This window comes from Aythya ferina (genome assembly GCF_964211825.1).
Source record: "Aythya ferina genome assembly, chromosome: 17".
In the NCBI taxonomy this organism is placed as follows: Eukaryota; Metazoa; Chordata; class Aves; order Anseriformes; family Anatidae; genus Aythya; species Aythya ferina.
The window spans coordinates 14,491,652-14,510,347 of NC_140316.1; the positions used below are offsets into that span (position 1 = coordinate 14,491,652).

At 46.3% G+C, this 18,696-nt stretch overlaps 1 protein-coding gene across 3 annotated transcripts; it reads right to left on the minus strand.

Moving 5' to 3' along the window:
* Positions 1–620: 620 nt before the first annotated feature.
* On the minus strand, positions 621–16,041 carry FOXN4 (forkhead box N4). 3 transcript variants are annotated; one of them, XM_084491585.1, is made up of 10 exons: positions 15,756–16,041; positions 15,276–15,361; positions 5,644–5,807; positions 4,655–4,770; positions 4,458–4,571; positions 4,183–4,310; positions 3,691–3,787; positions 3,398–3,605; positions 2,016–2,399; positions 621–1,522 (listed from the first exon to the last, which is right to left on the minus strand). In XM_084491585.1, the coding sequence occupies exons 2-10, from the start codon at positions 15,356–15,358 to the stop codon at positions 1,269–1,271; spliced, it is 1,548 nt and encodes a 515-aa protein (XP_084347711.1). In that variant the 5' UTR covers positions 15,359–15,361; positions 15,756–16,041; the 3' UTR covers positions 621–1,268. The 3 variants fall into 3 exon arrangements, with proteins under 3 accessions (XP_084347711.1, XP_084347710.1, XP_084347712.1); XM_084491584.1 differs by having other exon boundaries at positions 4,458–4,574; XM_084491586.1 differs by lacking the exons at positions 15,276–15,361; positions 15,756–16,041 and adding an exon at positions 10,813–11,113 and having other exon boundaries at positions 4,458–4,574.
* Between the last annotated feature and the right edge of the window lie 2,655 nt (positions 16,042–18,696).

Consider the following 18,696-nt stretch of genomic DNA (forward strand, 5'->3'; position numbering starts at 1 on the left):
TTATTCATGGTCACAGAGGTATAAGTAGACTAAATGCTACATTTCAACTTACAGTTCTCTCTCTTTTTTTTTTTTTTTTTTTTTTTTTTTTACAGTTTCATCAATTATTTTTTTTTTTTGCAGTGTGTGTTACCAAGTATCCAGCAGGGCTTGTAAATCTAAAAATCTAAATTAGAATCAATTTTACTTGGATTCATCAGAACAGGAAGACAATTCTGAATTGGTATGGAACAGTTACAATATTTGGTCTCTGATTTTTTTTTTAAAAAACGTGAGTTTCACAGTATCAAAAGTGCTTATTTAAAAGAAATGTAGTGTAACAAACAGCGATTAAAATTTATGCATTTTTGAATATGAATAATTTAGTTGATGTAAAACAGGTTACTGCAGCATTTTAAAAAATTGAACAGTGCTCAGTTTACATAATTTCTTTTCATAACAATAAATATAAATAAATTTACAAATAGTAATACTGCCTAGCACGAGAATAGACAGAAACACAATACACAGTACTACAAAGAAATCTAGTTTTTTTAAAAAATCCTAAAAATAGGCATAATTCCTAAAAACTTCTAGCCAGTGATCAGTTTCATAATTCAGTAGTACCAATTCCTTCATGGGTAAGGACTTTGTTTTTAACCCTAGATATAACAGTTGTCTGTTATAGATTTGCTTTTTCATTATTTTTTTTTTTTTGCTCCTTTTTGCTATCTCATAACAATAAATTAGCAATAGTCATGTCAAAATAGTGTTAGAGGTGCAAGTGTCTCCAGAGACTGTATGTGAGCTTTGTTCGATGGCAACAGTCTTTTGGCAATTGAAGAAAAAAGATGAACGTGGTACGAGATCAACTCTTCTGGACTTCACCATGGTGCTGAGCAGCCCGTTGGCTTGCGGTGGCTGCTGTGTGTGTGACAACATCAACGTCCAGGTCACCGTGCCAGGTAAATGCATTTTCCTTCACTGGGCTCGTCTTTAGCTCAGCTGCATTCTAGTAAAAGTTCCTCCTGATTGATGTTTTCCAAATCCTTCAGAGCTCTCCAGTCCTGCAACACAACCGTCCATGCCCCTTCCTCGCTCCTGGCATGGGTGAAAGGAGCTCCACAGCCACCAGCTCGAGTTATTTTGGCATCACACGCTGCGTCCCAGTAAATAGCCATCACCTTCCACGTGTCTGTAGGAGGAGCTGTTTTATTGCTTTCGGGTCGGGTTTTAAGGGGTGGGAGAAACTGGCCCCCGAGTCAGAGGTCCGTGGAATGGTGCAAAACTTAGAGCAGAGCGATGGGCTTGTTGCCTTGGGGGTTCATGTACTGAGCTGCCGCCGCCACGTTGTCCAGGGCCGTGTAGGTGGTGTAAAGGCCCGTGACCTGCAAGTCTGAGAAGGAGTGGTCGCTGCCGCTGGACGCAGGGGTGAGGCCGGGAGTGCCTAGGTCACAGTCTGAGAGGTGCAGCGGGGAGTTGCTGAAGGCACCCAGGGTGTCAAGGCTGAAGCTGTCGTCTTTCATTTCCTCCCATATGTTACCTGTAAGAGATTAAATTCCAGTCACAGCAACGCATACACCCTGCCCAGGCACTGTGCAGGGGGTCAGTCCTTAACTAAAGGGTTTTACGTGCTGCTTAGAAACAGCACAGCTTGCAGACGGTGCCAGCTGTAGTGCAAAGGCACTGAGAGGCTCTTCCAGCAGCAGGCTGGACCTTTCTGGGCAGCATTTATCTACCACGTGCTAACCAGAAACTCAGGAACCATGCTTACCATTTCTCTAAGCCAAAGTTGTTCTCCTTTTACAAATGGGCAAAACCACAGCACAGGTAAAGCTGTGATTTCCCAGGGGCAGAGAGATGCGGTGTCCCAGGTCGTTAGCCTGGCACGCCTGCTTACATCTACCGCAGTGCACAAGTTTTTATCTCAGTTAATCCCACCCCAGTGCAGCTGGCTGAAGCCCCGCTTCTGTATTTAGCAACTCCATAACTGTACAAATCCTGCCCTCTGCTCCCCCACATTCCCTCTCCTGTACCTTGCAATGCAAAATCCATAATGCTTGGGTCCAGGGCGTCCACCTCCGTGTTCATGTCCGCGCTCACGGTCAGGAAGTCGGGAGGTGGGCGGCCCAGGGGGTGGTGGGGAAGGGGGCTGGGGCTCATGTCAGGCAGAGCGTGGAGAGGAGGCGTTTGGGCAGGTGCCGGCGAGTCCGGGGCGATGCGAGCCTGGGTCTGGATCTGGTGATGCAGGGGGATGGACTGCAGCGAGAGCGTCATGATGGGCTGGGGCTGCAGCTGGGAGATGGAGATCCGGCCCTGGGCTGCTGCCAGGTGGGTCAGGGTGGAGACCTCGGCCTCTGCCTGTTTGCTGGGCCGCCTGCAGTTCTCTGGTCTGTCAGTGATCAGCTTGTCCAGCTCCTCTGCGCGTGCAGTACCCGTTCCCAAGGAAGAAAAGAGTGAGTTTAACCCCGTTGTTCAAGCAGGGCCCTGTTAAAGCATTTCTCTTGTGAGCACAGCCACAGACTTTTGCCATGAAACTGAGAAGGCAAACAGTGTAATTGTGTGAGAAGCAGCACAGAAGGCAATCTTTGTGCAAAGGGTAAAGAAATGCCATCTACTTCCCTACCCTTAACCCTTACCCTAGTCGAATTCCATGGTAACCCCTAACAGAGCTGAAGAAATGATCACATGAGATTTACACGGAGCAACCAGGCTGCTGCTGATGGCAGCTGACCTGCAGCTGCATAACTCAGCATCCTCAGGAAGTCTCCTGCTTCCAGGGACACTGAACTCTTTGGTTTGGGGTAAGATTCATCCGAGAGCCTCCTGACCGTTTCAGCGGCACTTTTGTTTTTAAGCAAAGGAGAATGCTACTCATCATTGATTGCATATTACAGAGTTTACAGCAAAAACCTCCAGTAGATTTTGCCAGTATTGAGCTCCTGAAAGCTTCAAAAACTTGTCTTTATAAGTAAGAATGAGAAGGTTTTACTAGAGTTTTGCAGAGTAACACTTAAAACCTGCCACTATAAATACTGACGCTGGAGGCAGCATAACTCCTCAGAAGGTCTTGGATGTGCTAGATAGGTTAGCATAGGGGAAAAAGATAACCTCGAACCTGGGGACTGATTTATGCTGAGTACCTCCAGCCATGACCGTCAGTTCGGTCACCTCCAGCTGCAGCAGCACTGTCCTGCCACACAGCCTCGGGCCAGCAGCAGTGACTTGACTCAGTGCAGAGCACGGGGGGGTCTCAGCTGTGCAGGTTTGAGGAGGAGGCTGTTGTAAGGCTGGAATTCTGTGACAGCCAGCTCTGTGCCACAGAACTAATTTCTTAAGATGCACGTATTCCTGGACAAACAGACATTTTTAACCCTTGCCTCTCATGTAAGTATTTAAAGTGTAGTATAATCCCTACCTGGGTTAGCCATGCTCCTGTGAATGGCAGCTAAGTCCTTCCGCTTCCACTTCTGCATCTCCTCTTCCATCTTGTCAATCTTGGCAGGGTTGAGAGCCCACAGGCACCCTTTGCGAGAGGTGCCGCTCATCTTGTTCTCCACCTTCTCAAAGCACTTATTGAGGGACAGGTTGTGGCGCACAGAATTCTTCCAGCCATCAGGGGCTGTCTGAAAGATACAGGAAGGTGTTAGAGAACTAAGTTGTGAACAATATTTGTGATGTTCTACCCCCACCTTGCAGGTGTACGCATACCTTGAAGTAGGGGAAGTGCTCCTTCATGAAACTGTAGATCTCACTCACGGGGAGACTGCCTGTTTTGCTGTTCTTCAGCGCCATTGCAATCAAGCAACTAGAGGAGAGAGAAACACTTAACAGCAGGCTGCATACACGTAGCCATCCCATCACACCTGCTCCTGGTCTAGCAACCTCAGACACCTGGCTGGTCATGGGATTCCCGTGGTGCTCCGCTTCCCCAGCACCTATAGCCAGGGAGTTTTCAGAAGTCACCCTGTGATCCTGCAGATTTTACTCCTCTGTGCTATTTTTCTACCCTTATGCTGATTGTCCAGCTGCTCGTTTGTTCCTGCTACCTGCCAGGGGCAGTTTCCACAGAACTCTTGAGTGGATGAGGAGAATTTTGTTCCCTTCAAAAGGAATAAAATATTCTCATGCTGTCCTGCTTACAGTATTTAAAATCACCTCAATGAACACTGTGAGCAATGTGCTATGCTGTTACCCACTTACCTATATGAATAGATGGGCTTGGGGTAATGTTTCGGATGCAGTTCCTGGGCAGAGTGAGGAGCCAGGCGTGGCTGAGAATAATGTGTCTGGGTCCCATAGGGCGGGTTGTAGATGGCTGCTGGGTTGCACTACATGCAGAAGGAAAAGAAGGAAAATGTCAGGTGCAGAATGTCCATGGGTATGTAGGCTTAGGGATTTTCTTTCTCTTTTGATAGAGTTCTAGAGATGATCTTGGAAGGTACTTTGAGACACAGATCACAAGGAAATAACAGTACCTGTGGTGTGTTCTGGGCCATAGCAAACACTTGCTGTGAATGAGGAGGAGGGAAGAGTTGTTGCTGTGTCTGTAAACCAGGAGATGGCTGCCCACCTACAGGGTACTGGCTCATCTGCTGAGATGAAGACAACAGACATGTCAGTCTTGAAATTACCAACATCTTTTCCTAAGAAGTGTTGCAAGGGTTGCTCTTACATTTGCTCCATGTGTTGAAATAGAATTCAAACCCAGGATTCCCTGTGGCAGGCTGGCCTGGACATGAATCATTGCTCCAGGTGCTCCTGAGGAGTGCATATTGCTTGCCACAGGACCTATTTTGGAGAAAGCAAACGCAATAACTGTTCACATGAAAGTACACGTCAGAAAAGAGAGCTGACATTTATTTTTAATAGATGCAGTTATCACAGCTAAGCTCTGGAGTGGATAATCACACCTCTCTATAGCTTTCCATCCCCAAAGAACCCTGAACATTTCACAAATTGCAAAGATGACTTCAGCTGCTTCTAAAACTTGTTATGCAGGGAATGAAAGATGACAGCTGTTTAACAGTCCACAGCGGTGCTACAGACACAGTATCTTACTAAAGAAAAAAAAAAAGAAAAAAACACAAATTCAGCACTATTTGTACTTCAGATATATTTCTGCTCTAAAGGAAGCAGGATGATACACTGAGCTCTCTCAGCAGAATGCCTCAGGGAGCAAGTGTGTTTACCTACAGAAAGTTCACACCGAAAAGAAAGGCGTTCAGTGAACATATGCTGTAAGTCTGTATGAAGCAAACAGGTATGGGGTAAATAAGATGCTCTTAATTTTATCAATGTTGAAACAAACAAGAAAGATTAATTACCTAATTTCACAGCTGTTGAAAACCTCTGAAATGCAAGTCTTAAATACCTTGGCCCGAGTTCACACAAGGCCACAACAGCTACACTGAGCAGAACAGTCAATCGGACCCTGAGATCGCTGTTGTGACTGCTAGGACTCTGCCTCTTCAAATGAAAGAAATATATCAACGGTATCCTCATTATCAGAAGACAACAGCCTCCAGTCTTCTGGCAGGAAGTGAAACGTAATGTACCTAAAACAAATCTACTCATAGGAGAGTTGGCGTGTGTGGAGGAAAGCAAGAGGGGCAGGAGGCCGTGACATTTCAAGAGCGGTTGTTTAACCTCCTGACAGTTTACCTGTCTGTTGTAGCAATGCATTCTGAGCGCCAAGGCTAAAATCCATTCTTCCACTGGCCATCTGTTGTAAACGAGGAACATCAACAGATGTCAGCCACGACAAGGACTGCAAGTCACTGGGGAGGTCATCTTCGCTCAGCTGGGAGGGGTCAGAAGCTAAGAGCCTGTAAAATAGCGTGAAAGGTTAGAACAGAGCAGAGATGCTGCTAGACTGTCCCTGGTAAGACAGGAGATGTCTGGGATGCCTGAGCTCATGAAGGTCAGCAGGGAAATCACATCAGGCTGGGATTCTGCTTGCAGAGTTCAGATGCGACCTTTTGTTTCACAGCTAGCTGGTCACCAATGTCCTTAGCCCATAATCATGTGTTGCTTTGTACAACACGAAATGTTTTAGTTAAGAAACCTTCTCTTGCAGTATTTGGAGGGGAAGGAAGCATGAGAACCTGGAAGAGAAACTGCCTGGAAACAAAACCAAAGCTGATTCATTGTTTTCGCATTTGTCAGAAGTTTGCACTTGTGTGGCCTTGATGGAGAAGAAACCTGTCAGGATTTTTAACCTGGCAAATTCACATGAGCCTTGAAATCCAGTGAGCAGCCAATCTTGGAAGAAGTTTCTGTGCTGAGATCTTCCAGAACCTGCTGCTGGCTTTAACTCCTGGAGAGAGCATTTCTCAGCCCCTGTACCCGTTGATGGGGACAGACAGGCAGAGATCTGCTGCATAAACAAAATTACAGAATGAGCTGTTGATCTCTTCCATTTGGGCATATGAAGTTATTGATACATTACAAGGAACCATGAGGCATGTGAACCAATTCTTTTAGGCAGTTTTTACATACTAAATGATCTGAATGAAGAGCTACAGAGTAAATAAACAAGACCATCCTGTCTGTCTTTAGCTGACAAAACTGAGGCAGAGCTGTGACAGACTGCTTTTGGTTTAAAGCTCTGCTCTGACACATTCTGCGTGCTCCTTAACACCTGCCTTTGTTTTGCTTCTGATGGCATGTGTTGTACAAAACTGAAATAATGGGAGACATTCATAGCACTCACAAGCTTCTGTGTGGTCAAAACTCCAATTAAAGTCAACAAAAAGTATCACGAATGAAAGGATAAACTGTTTTACTTCTGTTAAACTTTGTCTCAGCAGTCACAGCAATCTTGAGGGGTGCAGCAGCACTTAGGACATATCATTAGAGACCCAGGGCAAACCCAGCAGGATTCCTGTCCAAGAAGACACCTTTCTCATCCAGAAGAACAGTTTGGTTGGATGTAGTTGGTTTTGCTTTTGAAACAAAGCCTTTAAAGAGCTCTCTCGTAGAAGTGTTAAAGCCAGCTGCATGGACTAACGCGTGTTTGCTGCCAAATAATGATGCAGAAGCCTTAAATAAATCTGGTCTCTTGCTGGAGCATCTCTTAGGTTTTACATGGTTCCAAAGCAGCTTAACAGAGGGAGCCAGAGCCGTAGTGCCTGGCTGCCCAGGAGCTTTCAGCTCCTCTATTCAGGATTTCCAGAAACATGCATCAAACTTCCCCAAACTATTATCTGGTCGATCGTTAAAGCAGAATTTAATGTATTTGTTTGTAAAAAGACTGTGAAAAGAAAAAGCAAAAGAAAAGACACTCATGAGCAGGAGCCAAAAGCCCAAATCCTGGCCAAAACATCTCCGAACCTCTCTCCCAGCCTACCCTGGCTTCTTTCTCTTACTGTAGTTATAGTGCAATAATTAGCATTGCCATGGTTACCCCTGTTCAGTTATTTTGTGAGGCCTGGGACTTAAATACATAAAAAGAATGTCAGGTGACCGCTCTGCTGGCCCAGACATTGGCTGGATCGGAAGAAAACAAGGGCATTACATGATTTGAAAACTGGGCAGGCTCATGTCGTTTGCAACAGTTGGCCCCCTTCATTGTAAGCCGATAACCCATTGTGGAGCAACGACTGTTGCCCAGTGGCACGTGGCCTCGATTGTTTTTTTGGGATTCTTGCTTAATTGTTTTTTCCCCCCACCCCCTTCCCTCCTCCCTTTTACCAACCCCACATTAATCTGGCCGGATGACAGCCGCCACGCAGCGCGCACACACCGCCATCTGGCACCCTGCTCCCCGCAGCCCGGGCAGCGAGCGCCGGGGTCAGCTGGGCGGCGCGGGTCAGCACCCACCGCACACGCCGCCTGTCAGCCCGGGGATCAGCCCTGCACGGGCTCTGCAGCAGCAGCAGCCGTCGTCTCTTCGGGGAGAAGAGGTGTCCCCACCTTGTTCTCGCAGGTCTTGCAGCGGGGGCTCCGCACGCAGCTCCTGCGGGGCACTGGGCGCCGTCCCACTTCGGGCAGCATCGCTCCCTGGCCATGCTGCGTCCCATCCCATCCCTGCTCTGCCATGACCAGTGCAGACCAGGTGATGACAAGGACAGTAGCTGAATTTTTAGGTCTGTATCAGTCACCAAGCTCCTTTTTAAGCACATACCAAGATGCAATAACATCTAGTAACAAGGCAAGCTGCACAAGCCAGCTCTTTTTCCAAAACAACCATACTTTCTTCCCTTCCCCACACTAGTGCAGCACAGCTCTTTGAAATCACTCTTACAGTCCTTTTACAGTCACTCTTGCTGCTCACGCACACAGAATAACTGCCAGAACAACTGTCTTCATTGATCATGGGACTAAAAGTAAATTTAATCAGACTAAAATAAATATTTCACGTTTAAGGACTATTCTTCTGGTTGTCCTCACAATGAATGCTGAAATTTCATACACCTTAACGAAGGTGAGGCTGCTTACAGCACACCCACTGCTGTCCAGCAGAGGTGTTTAAATGCTCAGCTAAAAGCAGCTTATCTCAGTACGCAGGCTCAGTGTGTGTCCAGCTTTCAGTGAAAAACACTGAGCTAACTGTCTCTGGAAGGAGAGTTGTGCACAGTAATACCTAACATTTTAATCTCTTGGGGTTCAAACTATCCGACCTGCAAAATGGGCTGTGCCAGGCCAGCTACAGATGGATAAATGCGGGCTGTGATTTCCTGTACCCTGATTCTGTTCCCCTCCGCCATCCCTTTCATCTCGCATTTGAGGGTAAACTTCAGGAGTCAGAGATCGTGTCTTTAGATGGGTGTTCACAGCCCTGGCACAATGGGGCACTGTAGTAAAAGCAGCCATTTCCTTTCAAGGCATGTAAATGAGATAAATAGTGATACGCTGTAATTAATGCACACTGCCCAGAGTGTCCCCAGCTGCACATTCCCCAGGGCTGCCTGCTACACACGCCGAGCTGTGCAGAAAGGCTCCCTCCATGCCAAACATGTTGCAAACCCAGTGTTAGTTTTTAAAGGTGTGGTGAAATTAGCAACTCCTTTTTTACCCCTCTCCTTGCAAATCTCTGCAGGAAAACCCTTCAGTTTCACTGTGTTTCTGTCCTAGAAAGGCCACCACATCCGTAAGACTCCACACGATGGTGAGGAATCATGCTAAGGTACATGATGCTGCAGTGCTCAGTGCTAACGTTTGTCTTTGCTGTCTGCTCTACCACACGTTGCCCAAAATATTTACCTATAGCCCTTGGCCAGCAGCCAGCCCACAGAAAGTTTACTTGAAACAGGAAAAGTGGCCGTTAAAATGAGTCCCCTTTCCAGACCTCCTTATGCTGAGCTCCAGAGTTTCCTGCCAGGAATCACTGAGGAATTGGAGTCCCACACAGGTTGCACACCTGACCAAGCTCACAAGAGCCTGTCAGCAGTGCAAAACCACTTGTTGCACGTACCTAAGCTCAATTTCTTCCCCTCACGTACACGTGTGCTGCTGGCACATCTGCTGTTTTGAATGGTTAACGTGGCACCGGCAGGAGACACCAACGGAGCACCTAGCTACAGGGAAAGATTCATTCCTGGCACCACCTTGCAGAAGCCTGCAGCATAAGAAAAGAATTTGGCTGTGTATTTGTACACCTGACCTTAGCATCTTTCCTCGTGTTGAGCTGTTCTAACGCAGCTGGACCTAATGAGCTGCATGTAACGTGGCGGTCACCACAGCCTGCTGTCAGCATGAGCTCCCTGCTTCCACGCTCACAGGCTCTGTTGTGCAAGGAACTCGGCGCTGGAGAGCACAGGAACCTTCAGCACTATTACAGAAAGTCCACCAAACACATCTGCTGAGACTAAAGAAAAGCTTGGCAGTGACCAGCACACCCTAAACTATTTCATCTCCAGGTGGTTCAGCCAATAACGGGGCATTCTGGCTTGTGATACCACATGGGAAGCTACACGCTGCTGTGCACCCTCAACCTCCCACCCTTCAGGGGGCTCTGCCTGCTTGGAGCACGCCCCTAAAAGATGCCGAGCACTCAAACTGATGTTGATGTTGTAGGGTGAATCTAGTGCTACGGGCTCTCTCAATTGCATCTGTTCTAAATAAATTGAGACCAAACGTTGTGGCTGCACTTGGCATGTTCAGCTTCAAGCACAGTTTCAGGATGCCTCTCACTCAATAGACAATTTTTGTTACCATTGCTAGTACTTCTGAGCTTTTTGCTTATGCACAAGCAATGGAACTGTTCAACACATCGAAGCAATCAGGGTGATAGGTCCTTAATTAGCTGTTTGCAACAGTTCACCCAGTGAGTGACAACTGAACTGGAGAAGTCCTCAGAAAACCCACTCTGGAAGCAGTTATGAGAAACTGTTTGCTTTTGTCTGGGGTTACACAAGGTCCTTAGAACAAGCACAATTTCCCTTATGTAAAACAACACAAGGAAAATATTTATGTTTGTGACTCCTCAGCTGTCTCCATGGTGAGAAATACTCTCTTTTATTAAAGGAGTCAACTTCCCCATCTCCTTCTGCTCCTCATCCCATCTGTCCTGCTCTTTCCCTCCACACACTCCTCCTCGCACTCTCCCCCTCTGCAGGTGTTTCCCTGCACAAGGTTCTGTTTTCCAGGCTCCACAGCCATCTGCCTCCTTCCTCCCTGTTCCTGCGCCAGCTCCTCACCTGCTATCTAGCCTGCTTTTCTCCTCCCTGCCTTCAAGTTCTTCTAGCAATTTCTGGATTTGCTGGAAACAAGAACAGAAATTAGGCAGCTTTCAGGGGACAGCCAGAACATCCCTCCTCAGCTACAACTCAGGAAACTTTGGATTAGATGAACCAAAGCTAGCAAGGAAAAAGCAAATAACACAATTACCCCGTCAGGTGTTGCTGTTCTCCTTGCCTTACACCATGGTGCAGAAGAGAAGACGATTCTCCAAAAACCTCCCACAAAGACACTTATGCTCTAACAGATCCAGCTATACATGCTCTTGGAGACTTTTATACATCTCAGCTTGGGGTTTCCCAACACCCCGTTACATCATTTCGGTCTGGGATGAAGGGAAACTGAATTACGAGTGACCTGCACGATTTGCTTAAGCCTAAGAGGAAGTTAGCAGCAATGTCAGCACCGAACTCCCAGGCGCTCACTCCTTGCTCTGCTTTGCCCACACAATCACCCCTTCTTCCCATAGAGTGAGATTTGCCAAATGCTGCCTGTATCTTCATCTACAATCTGTTTTGTTTAAATAAAATTAAATAAAAAGTCACCCAGCAACTCTGCTTTCTGTGCAGGGGAGGTTTTTGTCGATGGGTAAAATAAGAGCGATGTGCCCTGAGCACGGGAGCTTCCTCAGAGGAATGCTGAAAAGACACAGATTCCTTTTCTGCTTCCTTGTCTTGAGCTGGAGGTCAAGCACCTTTTGTGAGGTAACACAGGAGCTCGGTTCTGGTTTCACTGGAAACAGAAGCCACAGAAGCCCACAGGATAGTGCCTGGATACAAACCAGTCCCTCCTAGCTCTGGCAGTAACTACAAGACAATCTGAGGAGCAAGGGCCACTATTTTTTATTAATACTGATTAGCACATTTCAGGAACTGCATAGGAAACAGTTGAGCTAATCCACTTAAATCAATCCACAGCGGCCCGAGTTTGACTGATTCCTAGGAGGTTTCTCACTTTTTTTTTTGAAAGAATGAAGCAACTCCTGTGATGAAATTCCTCCGACACATCGAGTCATTATCTCACTCCCTGTCAGACACACATGGTGTCAAGGGAATGGACACTGACATTTTCTTCAGGAACAATTACGGTGTCGTTAGTTATGCATTTGTAACCTTTTGTCTGCAGAAATTTACTTCTTGCAAACTCCCAGCCGCCATCTACCCGCAGGATTGACTGGCAGACATCCCAAACCGTAGCTCGCTCTCCCTAGTTCAAACCCAGATATGAGACTACCACTTAGGAGAGCTGAAAGGTACCCGACATCACAAAGACTGTCCCCCTTTATCACCCCTGCATGCAGTCATATCTGGAACATACGAAACACAGGGGTTATGTGTATAGAATTAATTTATACACATGATAATTCAGGGCTTACGGGATTTGCTGCCAGTCTTAAGTAATTTCTGGATCAATAGCTGTAGAAAGTGACACCGTGACTGTTTGGGACAAGAACTGAAGAGCAGCTTAACCAAGAAAACCCTTTACCTTTTAAACATGACTTGATGATAAACTGTGGTAGTATAAAGTGATTATTACAGCAAAAAATAATCATCAGAGTGCCTAATCAGCTAAATATAGAGCAATTTATTTAAGAACCAAAGGGACGATTAAAATGGGATGAAGGGGGATACAGTCCACTAACACGCTAAGTGCTTTATGGTGGAGTAACTGCTGATGACCAACCAAAAGGATTGCTACTCAGAACTTGATTCCAGTTTAACGTGAATAGAAAATGCATTACAAGGCCTTCAAGATACTACATAAGGCTTCTGTCAGTTGGAAGTATATCATAATACACAGCTACGATACAATGAAAGAATAAAACCACTGTCCTTACGCAAAATGCTGAGCTGCTAGAGTTCAAGTCCACTTTAGCCAAGCCAAAAGTAAACTGTTGTAAATCCATTACTCTAACCTCATCTGCCTCACTGGGGCTTCTCATGCTAAAGACCTTCATAGTAAATCTGATTCTGCACTTGCATTCATTGCCATAGATCTTCTACTTCTCTTGCACCAATTAAACTAGACTGCATGAAGATAAACTGCAAATTTCAGGGAAAAAAAAAAAATACTGCAAGAAGACCACAACACTCATGAACTGAATCTCAAGGACCAGCTCCAAACCCACTGAAGACCATGGGAGCTCTCCACTGCTTTGGTAGCTTTGAGTTGGCTCCTGTAACACACACAGCTTTGTGCTGAGATAACCACAAGTGCACCATTGCACTTGTACCCTGCTTATTGCTTTGATGTTGATATCAAAATATTTACACTAAAACATAATATTAGGTTTTTAATTGTAATTAACAAAGTGTTAGTAAAGTGTTTAAAAACTCCAAGTGTTATTATTCTCTGCCTTTATTCCCTGAAAAGTAACATGAAATCATTAGAAACCTTTGTCACCACTACAATTACGAAAACAGTGACAGAAGCAGTATTTTCTTTGGAAAAATCTGCTAGTATCAAGTTTTGCTTTGCACTGATAGCCAGGCAGTGAAAGCTCCATAACAACATAGGACCTGGAGAAGCTATGATGGCCCTTAATCATTCCTATAGAGTGTGATGTTTTATATCCCACAGCTGAATCTGCAGAACAGATATTTGTCTAAAATCATTTTTATTATGGTACAAATAGTGCTTGGACTTTGCATAGAGCAGTCCTGAGGATTAGGCTGCTATCTGCTACCTCAAATTTACCGTAGATGCTTTAGGTCCAGAGAATTCTAATGTCTGCTAAAATCATTTTTTTCCTACTTTTTTTTAAAAACAAACAAACCCATACTTTCAGGCTCTATGCATAAATGCAGGAAAACTTGTTGGCATTTACTGATTTGATCCCCTGCCCACATGCACACGCGCTGTCTCCCTTTTCAGTGTTTCTTCCTGCAGCCTCCCAGGAAAGCCTGGTCTCCTCTGAGTCCAACTGCCCAATTGAAAGATTCCAAGTGAGACAGAAGAGTATTCTCAGCACAGCCCCAGCCTCCCACTCACTAATTGGAGGCCATTCCCATTTTGCGGAGCCTTGATGCTCCCCCATGGAGCACTCAGGACTGTGGGTTCCAGTCTTGGACTGTGGTGACAGCAGGAGAGTAAACAGAGCTGATAGAATTTGACAGGTCTATTCTTTTCTTAAAATCATTCAGTCTAAAAGATTTTCTTTTACATAATCCAAAGTGTTTTCTCATGAAGTAGGACAAATACTGCTCTGCATTTATGGTGCAGTTCAGATTTTATGCATTTTTATCAGAATTTGCCACTATTAAATGAGGTCAAATAATTCATTTTAGAACTGCAGTAAAGAAATCACAAATGGGTGGAAAACGTTAGAGAACTCTGATCGCTGAGTTCAAAATGCTTAACAGAGAATTAACAGTAGTTTTAAAAAGAAGCTGACCCCGATAAAAGGAGAAACTCTTACAGTTCCTTTGCTGGCAGTAAAATAAATTCAACCTTTCACAGTAAAAAAAAGTGTTTTTGTTTTTCTGCAGCTATGAGTTAAAGAATAGCTCTCTCCATACTCAGGGTCTTTGTTAAGGTGGTGAGTTCTTCAGGGCACCGGTACAGACTTACATGTAAGTACCCAGAAGCCTCTCTCATACACACCCGTCATTAAATACTGAATGATTTCTTTACAAATATTTACATAGCCAGCAAAATGCCTATAGCAAACAGCGTTTTCATAAACAGCAAAACAGAGTTCCACAAACCTTTTTTTTCCACAGTGGCTTCAGAGAGAATTGCAAGTCACTTGTTGAGCTGCAAGAGGCTGCAGAGCAGTGTTTGCATTTTGAATAGAAAGAGGCTGTTAGAAGAATACCTGCGGCTGACCCCTCTAACATACAAACGTGTGACAACACCCTCAGGCTGGGAGGAAGGGGATAGTCCATCACTTCTTATTTTAAAACAATAAAAAGGGTTTTGTTTTGTTTTTAACTGTGAGAACCAGATCACGTTCTGCTGTTACGTATTTCTTGGAACTCGGCATCATGTGACAAGATGTAACCTAGCTTAACCCAGCGCGCTGTAATTCGTGCAGAACTGTCCTGTGACTTCTAACAACAGTTTTACATGATAAATGCATCAGTATTGGCATAGGCAAATTATCAGAGGCTGCTGACAAAACCAGATTTGTTCCCACTGATAGTAGCTGAACTCTGGCATAAGTCAGCTCTTTGAAGTACTACATAAGTACTTGTTTTAATGAAAAACTCTTCCATGTGATGTAGTCATTCAATGACTACTTCATAATAATGCAAAATGCAATCTGAAAGGGAACTTTTACATAATTAAAGAAGAATATCCTTGTTTGGCAAAGCCCTGAGAGTAGAGAGAGCTTACTAGAAGGTCAGCCCGAGGCTCTGAAGGTGTATTTATCAAAAATGGCTTAGCACCAAAACACTTTAAACAGGAATACTTGCAATAAGTAAGGCATTATAAGCGGTCACCACCTTAGAAAGCCAATTTGGCGCAGAGAAGTAACGCAGCTAGCTTTTTTGGATAGCAGGATTTCTAGATACTACATTTTGGTACGGAAATCATGAAAACTGTTAAAGAACCCTCAGCCAGCAGGCTCTGGCAGTGCAGTGCGTGCCGCCGGGTGGGTGAGACCTCACCTGTACTCCTGCGAAGGGTGGAGGCTCTGCCCTGCGTTCCTAACGCCTCCTGACATGATGCACGGGAGATCGCTCTCTATCATCTCCTTCGCAAAAGACAAGAAGAAAACAGAAGGGGAAGGAAGCATTCACACGGTGGGGTAGCTATCCAGCACTTCAGCACCGGAGTTTGGGGGGGTAAATCAACAAAATCCCCACTCAGGCACCTGGGCTGGAGGGGAACGGAGTCTAAGGAGCCCCGCCACCATCACCCACCGGTCGTTATTTGGGGCTTTGAGGGGCTTTGAGGGAGGGGGGGACCCCCCTCAGCCCCTGTGGGGCTTTCGGTGCCGCTTCAGCGCCGGGACCAGCCAAAAAGGTGCCCTTTTTTGGGGAGGTTTCGAGCCTTTCACCGCGCTGCCTCAGCCCCCCGGGGTGGGGGGGGGGGCACACACCGACAGGCCCCGCAGAGCTCGGCCGCCCCCCACCGCCCCCACAAACCTGGCGGCCCTCGGCGGGGTGTCCCTCTGGCGACCCTCGAGGAGGAGGAGGAGGAAGAGGAGGAGGAAGAAGAAGAAGGATGGGGGGGCTCGGAATCCGCTGGTTGCCCTCAGCGGGGGCTCAGCCCGGCGCTTCGGGGCCCTCCGTGAGGGGAGGGGAGAGGCTGAAGGTGCAGCCCTCAGTGAGGTGAAGCCCCCCCACCCCCGGAGGAGGAGGAGGAGGAGGAAGGCTCAGGGGCTGGGGCTGCGGGGAGCGAGGAAGGCGGCGGGCGGCGGGGCCGGGGCTGGCTCCAGCCCGTTTTTAAATTTCCCTCTCAGGAGCTGTCCAGCCTGGAGCATGCGCGGCCGGGGCCGCCCGCAGGGTCAGGGCCGGGGCAGGGCCGGCGGAGCGCGGCGTATAATTAACCCCCCCCCCCCCCTTCCTCCCTTCTCTTTTTCTCCACAGACCTGGCTGTGATTAACGCTAAACGAGCCGAGTTACGTAAATAAAGTAATTAATTAAAAAGAAAAAAACGACTTCTCGCAACTTTCTGGGGGCGTTTAGTAGTGAGGGGGGGGACACACACACACCCACCGAGCCGCCTCAGCGCCTTCAAAGAGGCGGGTGTGGGGATGAGACCCCCTGAGGGGGAGCTGCTGGGGACCCCCCCCAAGCCTCCTCCGGTCCCGTTTCGGTGAGGAGGCAGCGCCCTGGGCTCTCCTCTCCTTCTCCTCTCCCTCTCCTCCTCTATTCTCCCCGCTCTGCCCGCCGCCGGGCCCGCCGCTCCTCAGCCCGGCCTCCACCCCCCGGCCGGCCGCGGGAAGGTGCCCGCGAGCGGCGGCCCCGAGCCCTCCGTCAGGCGGGCCCGGCGGCGGGCACACCGCGGGGAGGCGCCGGGGCTCTGAGGAGAAAGGCCCGGAGGGGAGAAGGGTGGCCGGGGTCGGGCACAAAGCAGGGCGAGGGGGCTCCGGAGGGGCGCCTAAAGAAGCGAAACTTTAAAAAAAATAAAACGAAATGGGTGAGGGGAACACCCCCTCCTTCGCCTTGCCTCTGAAGGGGGCTGAGGGGAAGCTGCTCTCCCTGCTGGGGGTGCCTGTGGAGTTTAAGCTAACTCACACTTGTACCTCTTTCTTCAATGTTTTTAAGCATGCTACACCTACCCAAAAGTGAACTGTAAAGGTGCGAGGTTAGGCCAGCGTTACTTCCACATAAGAGATGGGAGCAAAACGGCTGAACCACAGGCAAAAAAAGTGCCAGTGGAGGGGCAAACCCAGAAAATATTGGCCTGGGCTTGTCGGGTCTTGATTTGCTTTACCAGATTATTCTTCCCGTAAATCCCCCATCGAAACAGGTCTCTACCTTACTTGTCATGAAAGGTGGCCTCTGCGTAGAAGCGGTTTGAAATCAGTGATGAAACCGTGTTGTTCAGGCTTTGCATAAAGTGTAAGTGTGGAAACACTTTACATGTGTGGAATGAAAATGCAGATCTCATGAGAAATCTGTTTGCTTATGCCTGACAGTTTGCCATGTGGTACAGAGGGAATGGAATGTGAAGGCAGGGGAGATCTTTTCTTCTGCTCTTAATGAGAATCTGTTCACTTTGATGAGCATCAAAACTCCCTCTGTTAATTACTGTCAATAGAAATGGAGAGTAATCAATACTTCTTAGCAGCAGGGCCTATCCCAGGCACATCTGGAGAGCCAAATAGGAGCATTAAAAAAGTAACAGTACTGCTGGAGCCTAAGGCATAGATTTTGCACAGTTGCAAGTGTTTCCTAAATTGCAGTGATATGTTATACTGTTGTGTTTTTTTTTTTGTTTGTTTGTTTGTTTTGTTTTTTAACTTAAGGTCTACTTATAGTCTTTATAATCTTACCTTGCAACTTAAAAACATTTTTATTTTTTTTTTGTTCCTGTAGCTAAAATATTTGTAGGAGAGGTATAAAGATAAAACCTGATATTTCTTTTAGAATTCCTGAGAATTCACTTTGGCCATTGTGTTGAACTTTCTGCTCGGCTGGTTTCCTTGTAGTAATGCATATAATGTACAGATTTGTTTCTCTCATTCAGGTGATTTGCATACCTCCTGCTTGGAAGGGCCGGATTATAACAGGTATGAAGTAGACGGGTAGGTAGTTTGTACCTGTCTTGCTCACTAGGGGAGCTTAAACTGAAATGTAAAGGGATAAAGAGCTTAGTTCACCAAACACAGAGAAGAGTACTTAGCAAGTTGCAACAGGGAAAGTTCTGGTTAAACATTATGAAGAAGTTTTCACAAGGGCACAGAAGGATGGTGAATCTCAGCCCTTGGAGATACTTTTAAAATTTGGCTGGACAGAGCTCTGATCAAATCAGTCTGCTTTGGCCCTGCTTTGAGCAGAGGTTTGGTGCAGAGACCTTTGGAGATCCCTTCCAACCTAAATTACTCTGACTCCATGAAAGTAACACGTAGTACTCCTTGCCAAAAACAAACATAATTACTTGCAGGCTGGTGTTTTCACTACTGTTAAGCAGAGCAGGTGGTAGAGTTTGCCATTTACCAGCTGAAACATTGTTAAACCTATGAAACAGTTTTAAAACACAAAGTTTCCTCAATAAACAACTGGCCTTAGAAGTTACTATGTTTTGTTTGTTTTGTTGTTGTTTGTTTTGTTTTGTTTCATTTTCTGTTATCTCCTTATGTTTTTCTTCAGAAATTCTTTGATTCTTTTGTATTAAGAGATGGCATCTTGAAGTTTGAATGCAGGTAAACTGCAAGTTGATGATTGGATTCCGAGACTGACTGTAGTCATTTTTCCCATGTTTTAAGTGTTTTCTCACACAGTTAATGTTACACTGAAGGTATTGTGCAGTCTGAGAATAGCATGACAATAGCAAGAAAAGGGATATTGTTGTGTATGGTTTTCTTACACACATTAGCTGGGTTCCTTTTACACGTTTTAAAATGAGACAATACAAGAT

Bases quoted from the DNA above. Each gene is read 5' to 3' on its own strand.
- FOXN4 (XM_084491584.1), bottom strand. From the start codon at position 15,358: ATGATAGAGAGCGATCTCCCGTGCATCATGTCAGGAGGCGTTAGGAAC. The intron at 5,808-15,275 runs GTGAGGTCTCAC...GCTATTTTACAG, and splicing joins CACCCTTCGCAGGAGTACAG to GCTCTTAGCTTCTGACCCCT. The intron at 2,400-3,397 runs GTAGGGATTATA...CTGCACGCGCAG, and splicing joins CAGGAGCATGGCTAACCCAG to AGGAGCTGGACAAGCTGATC.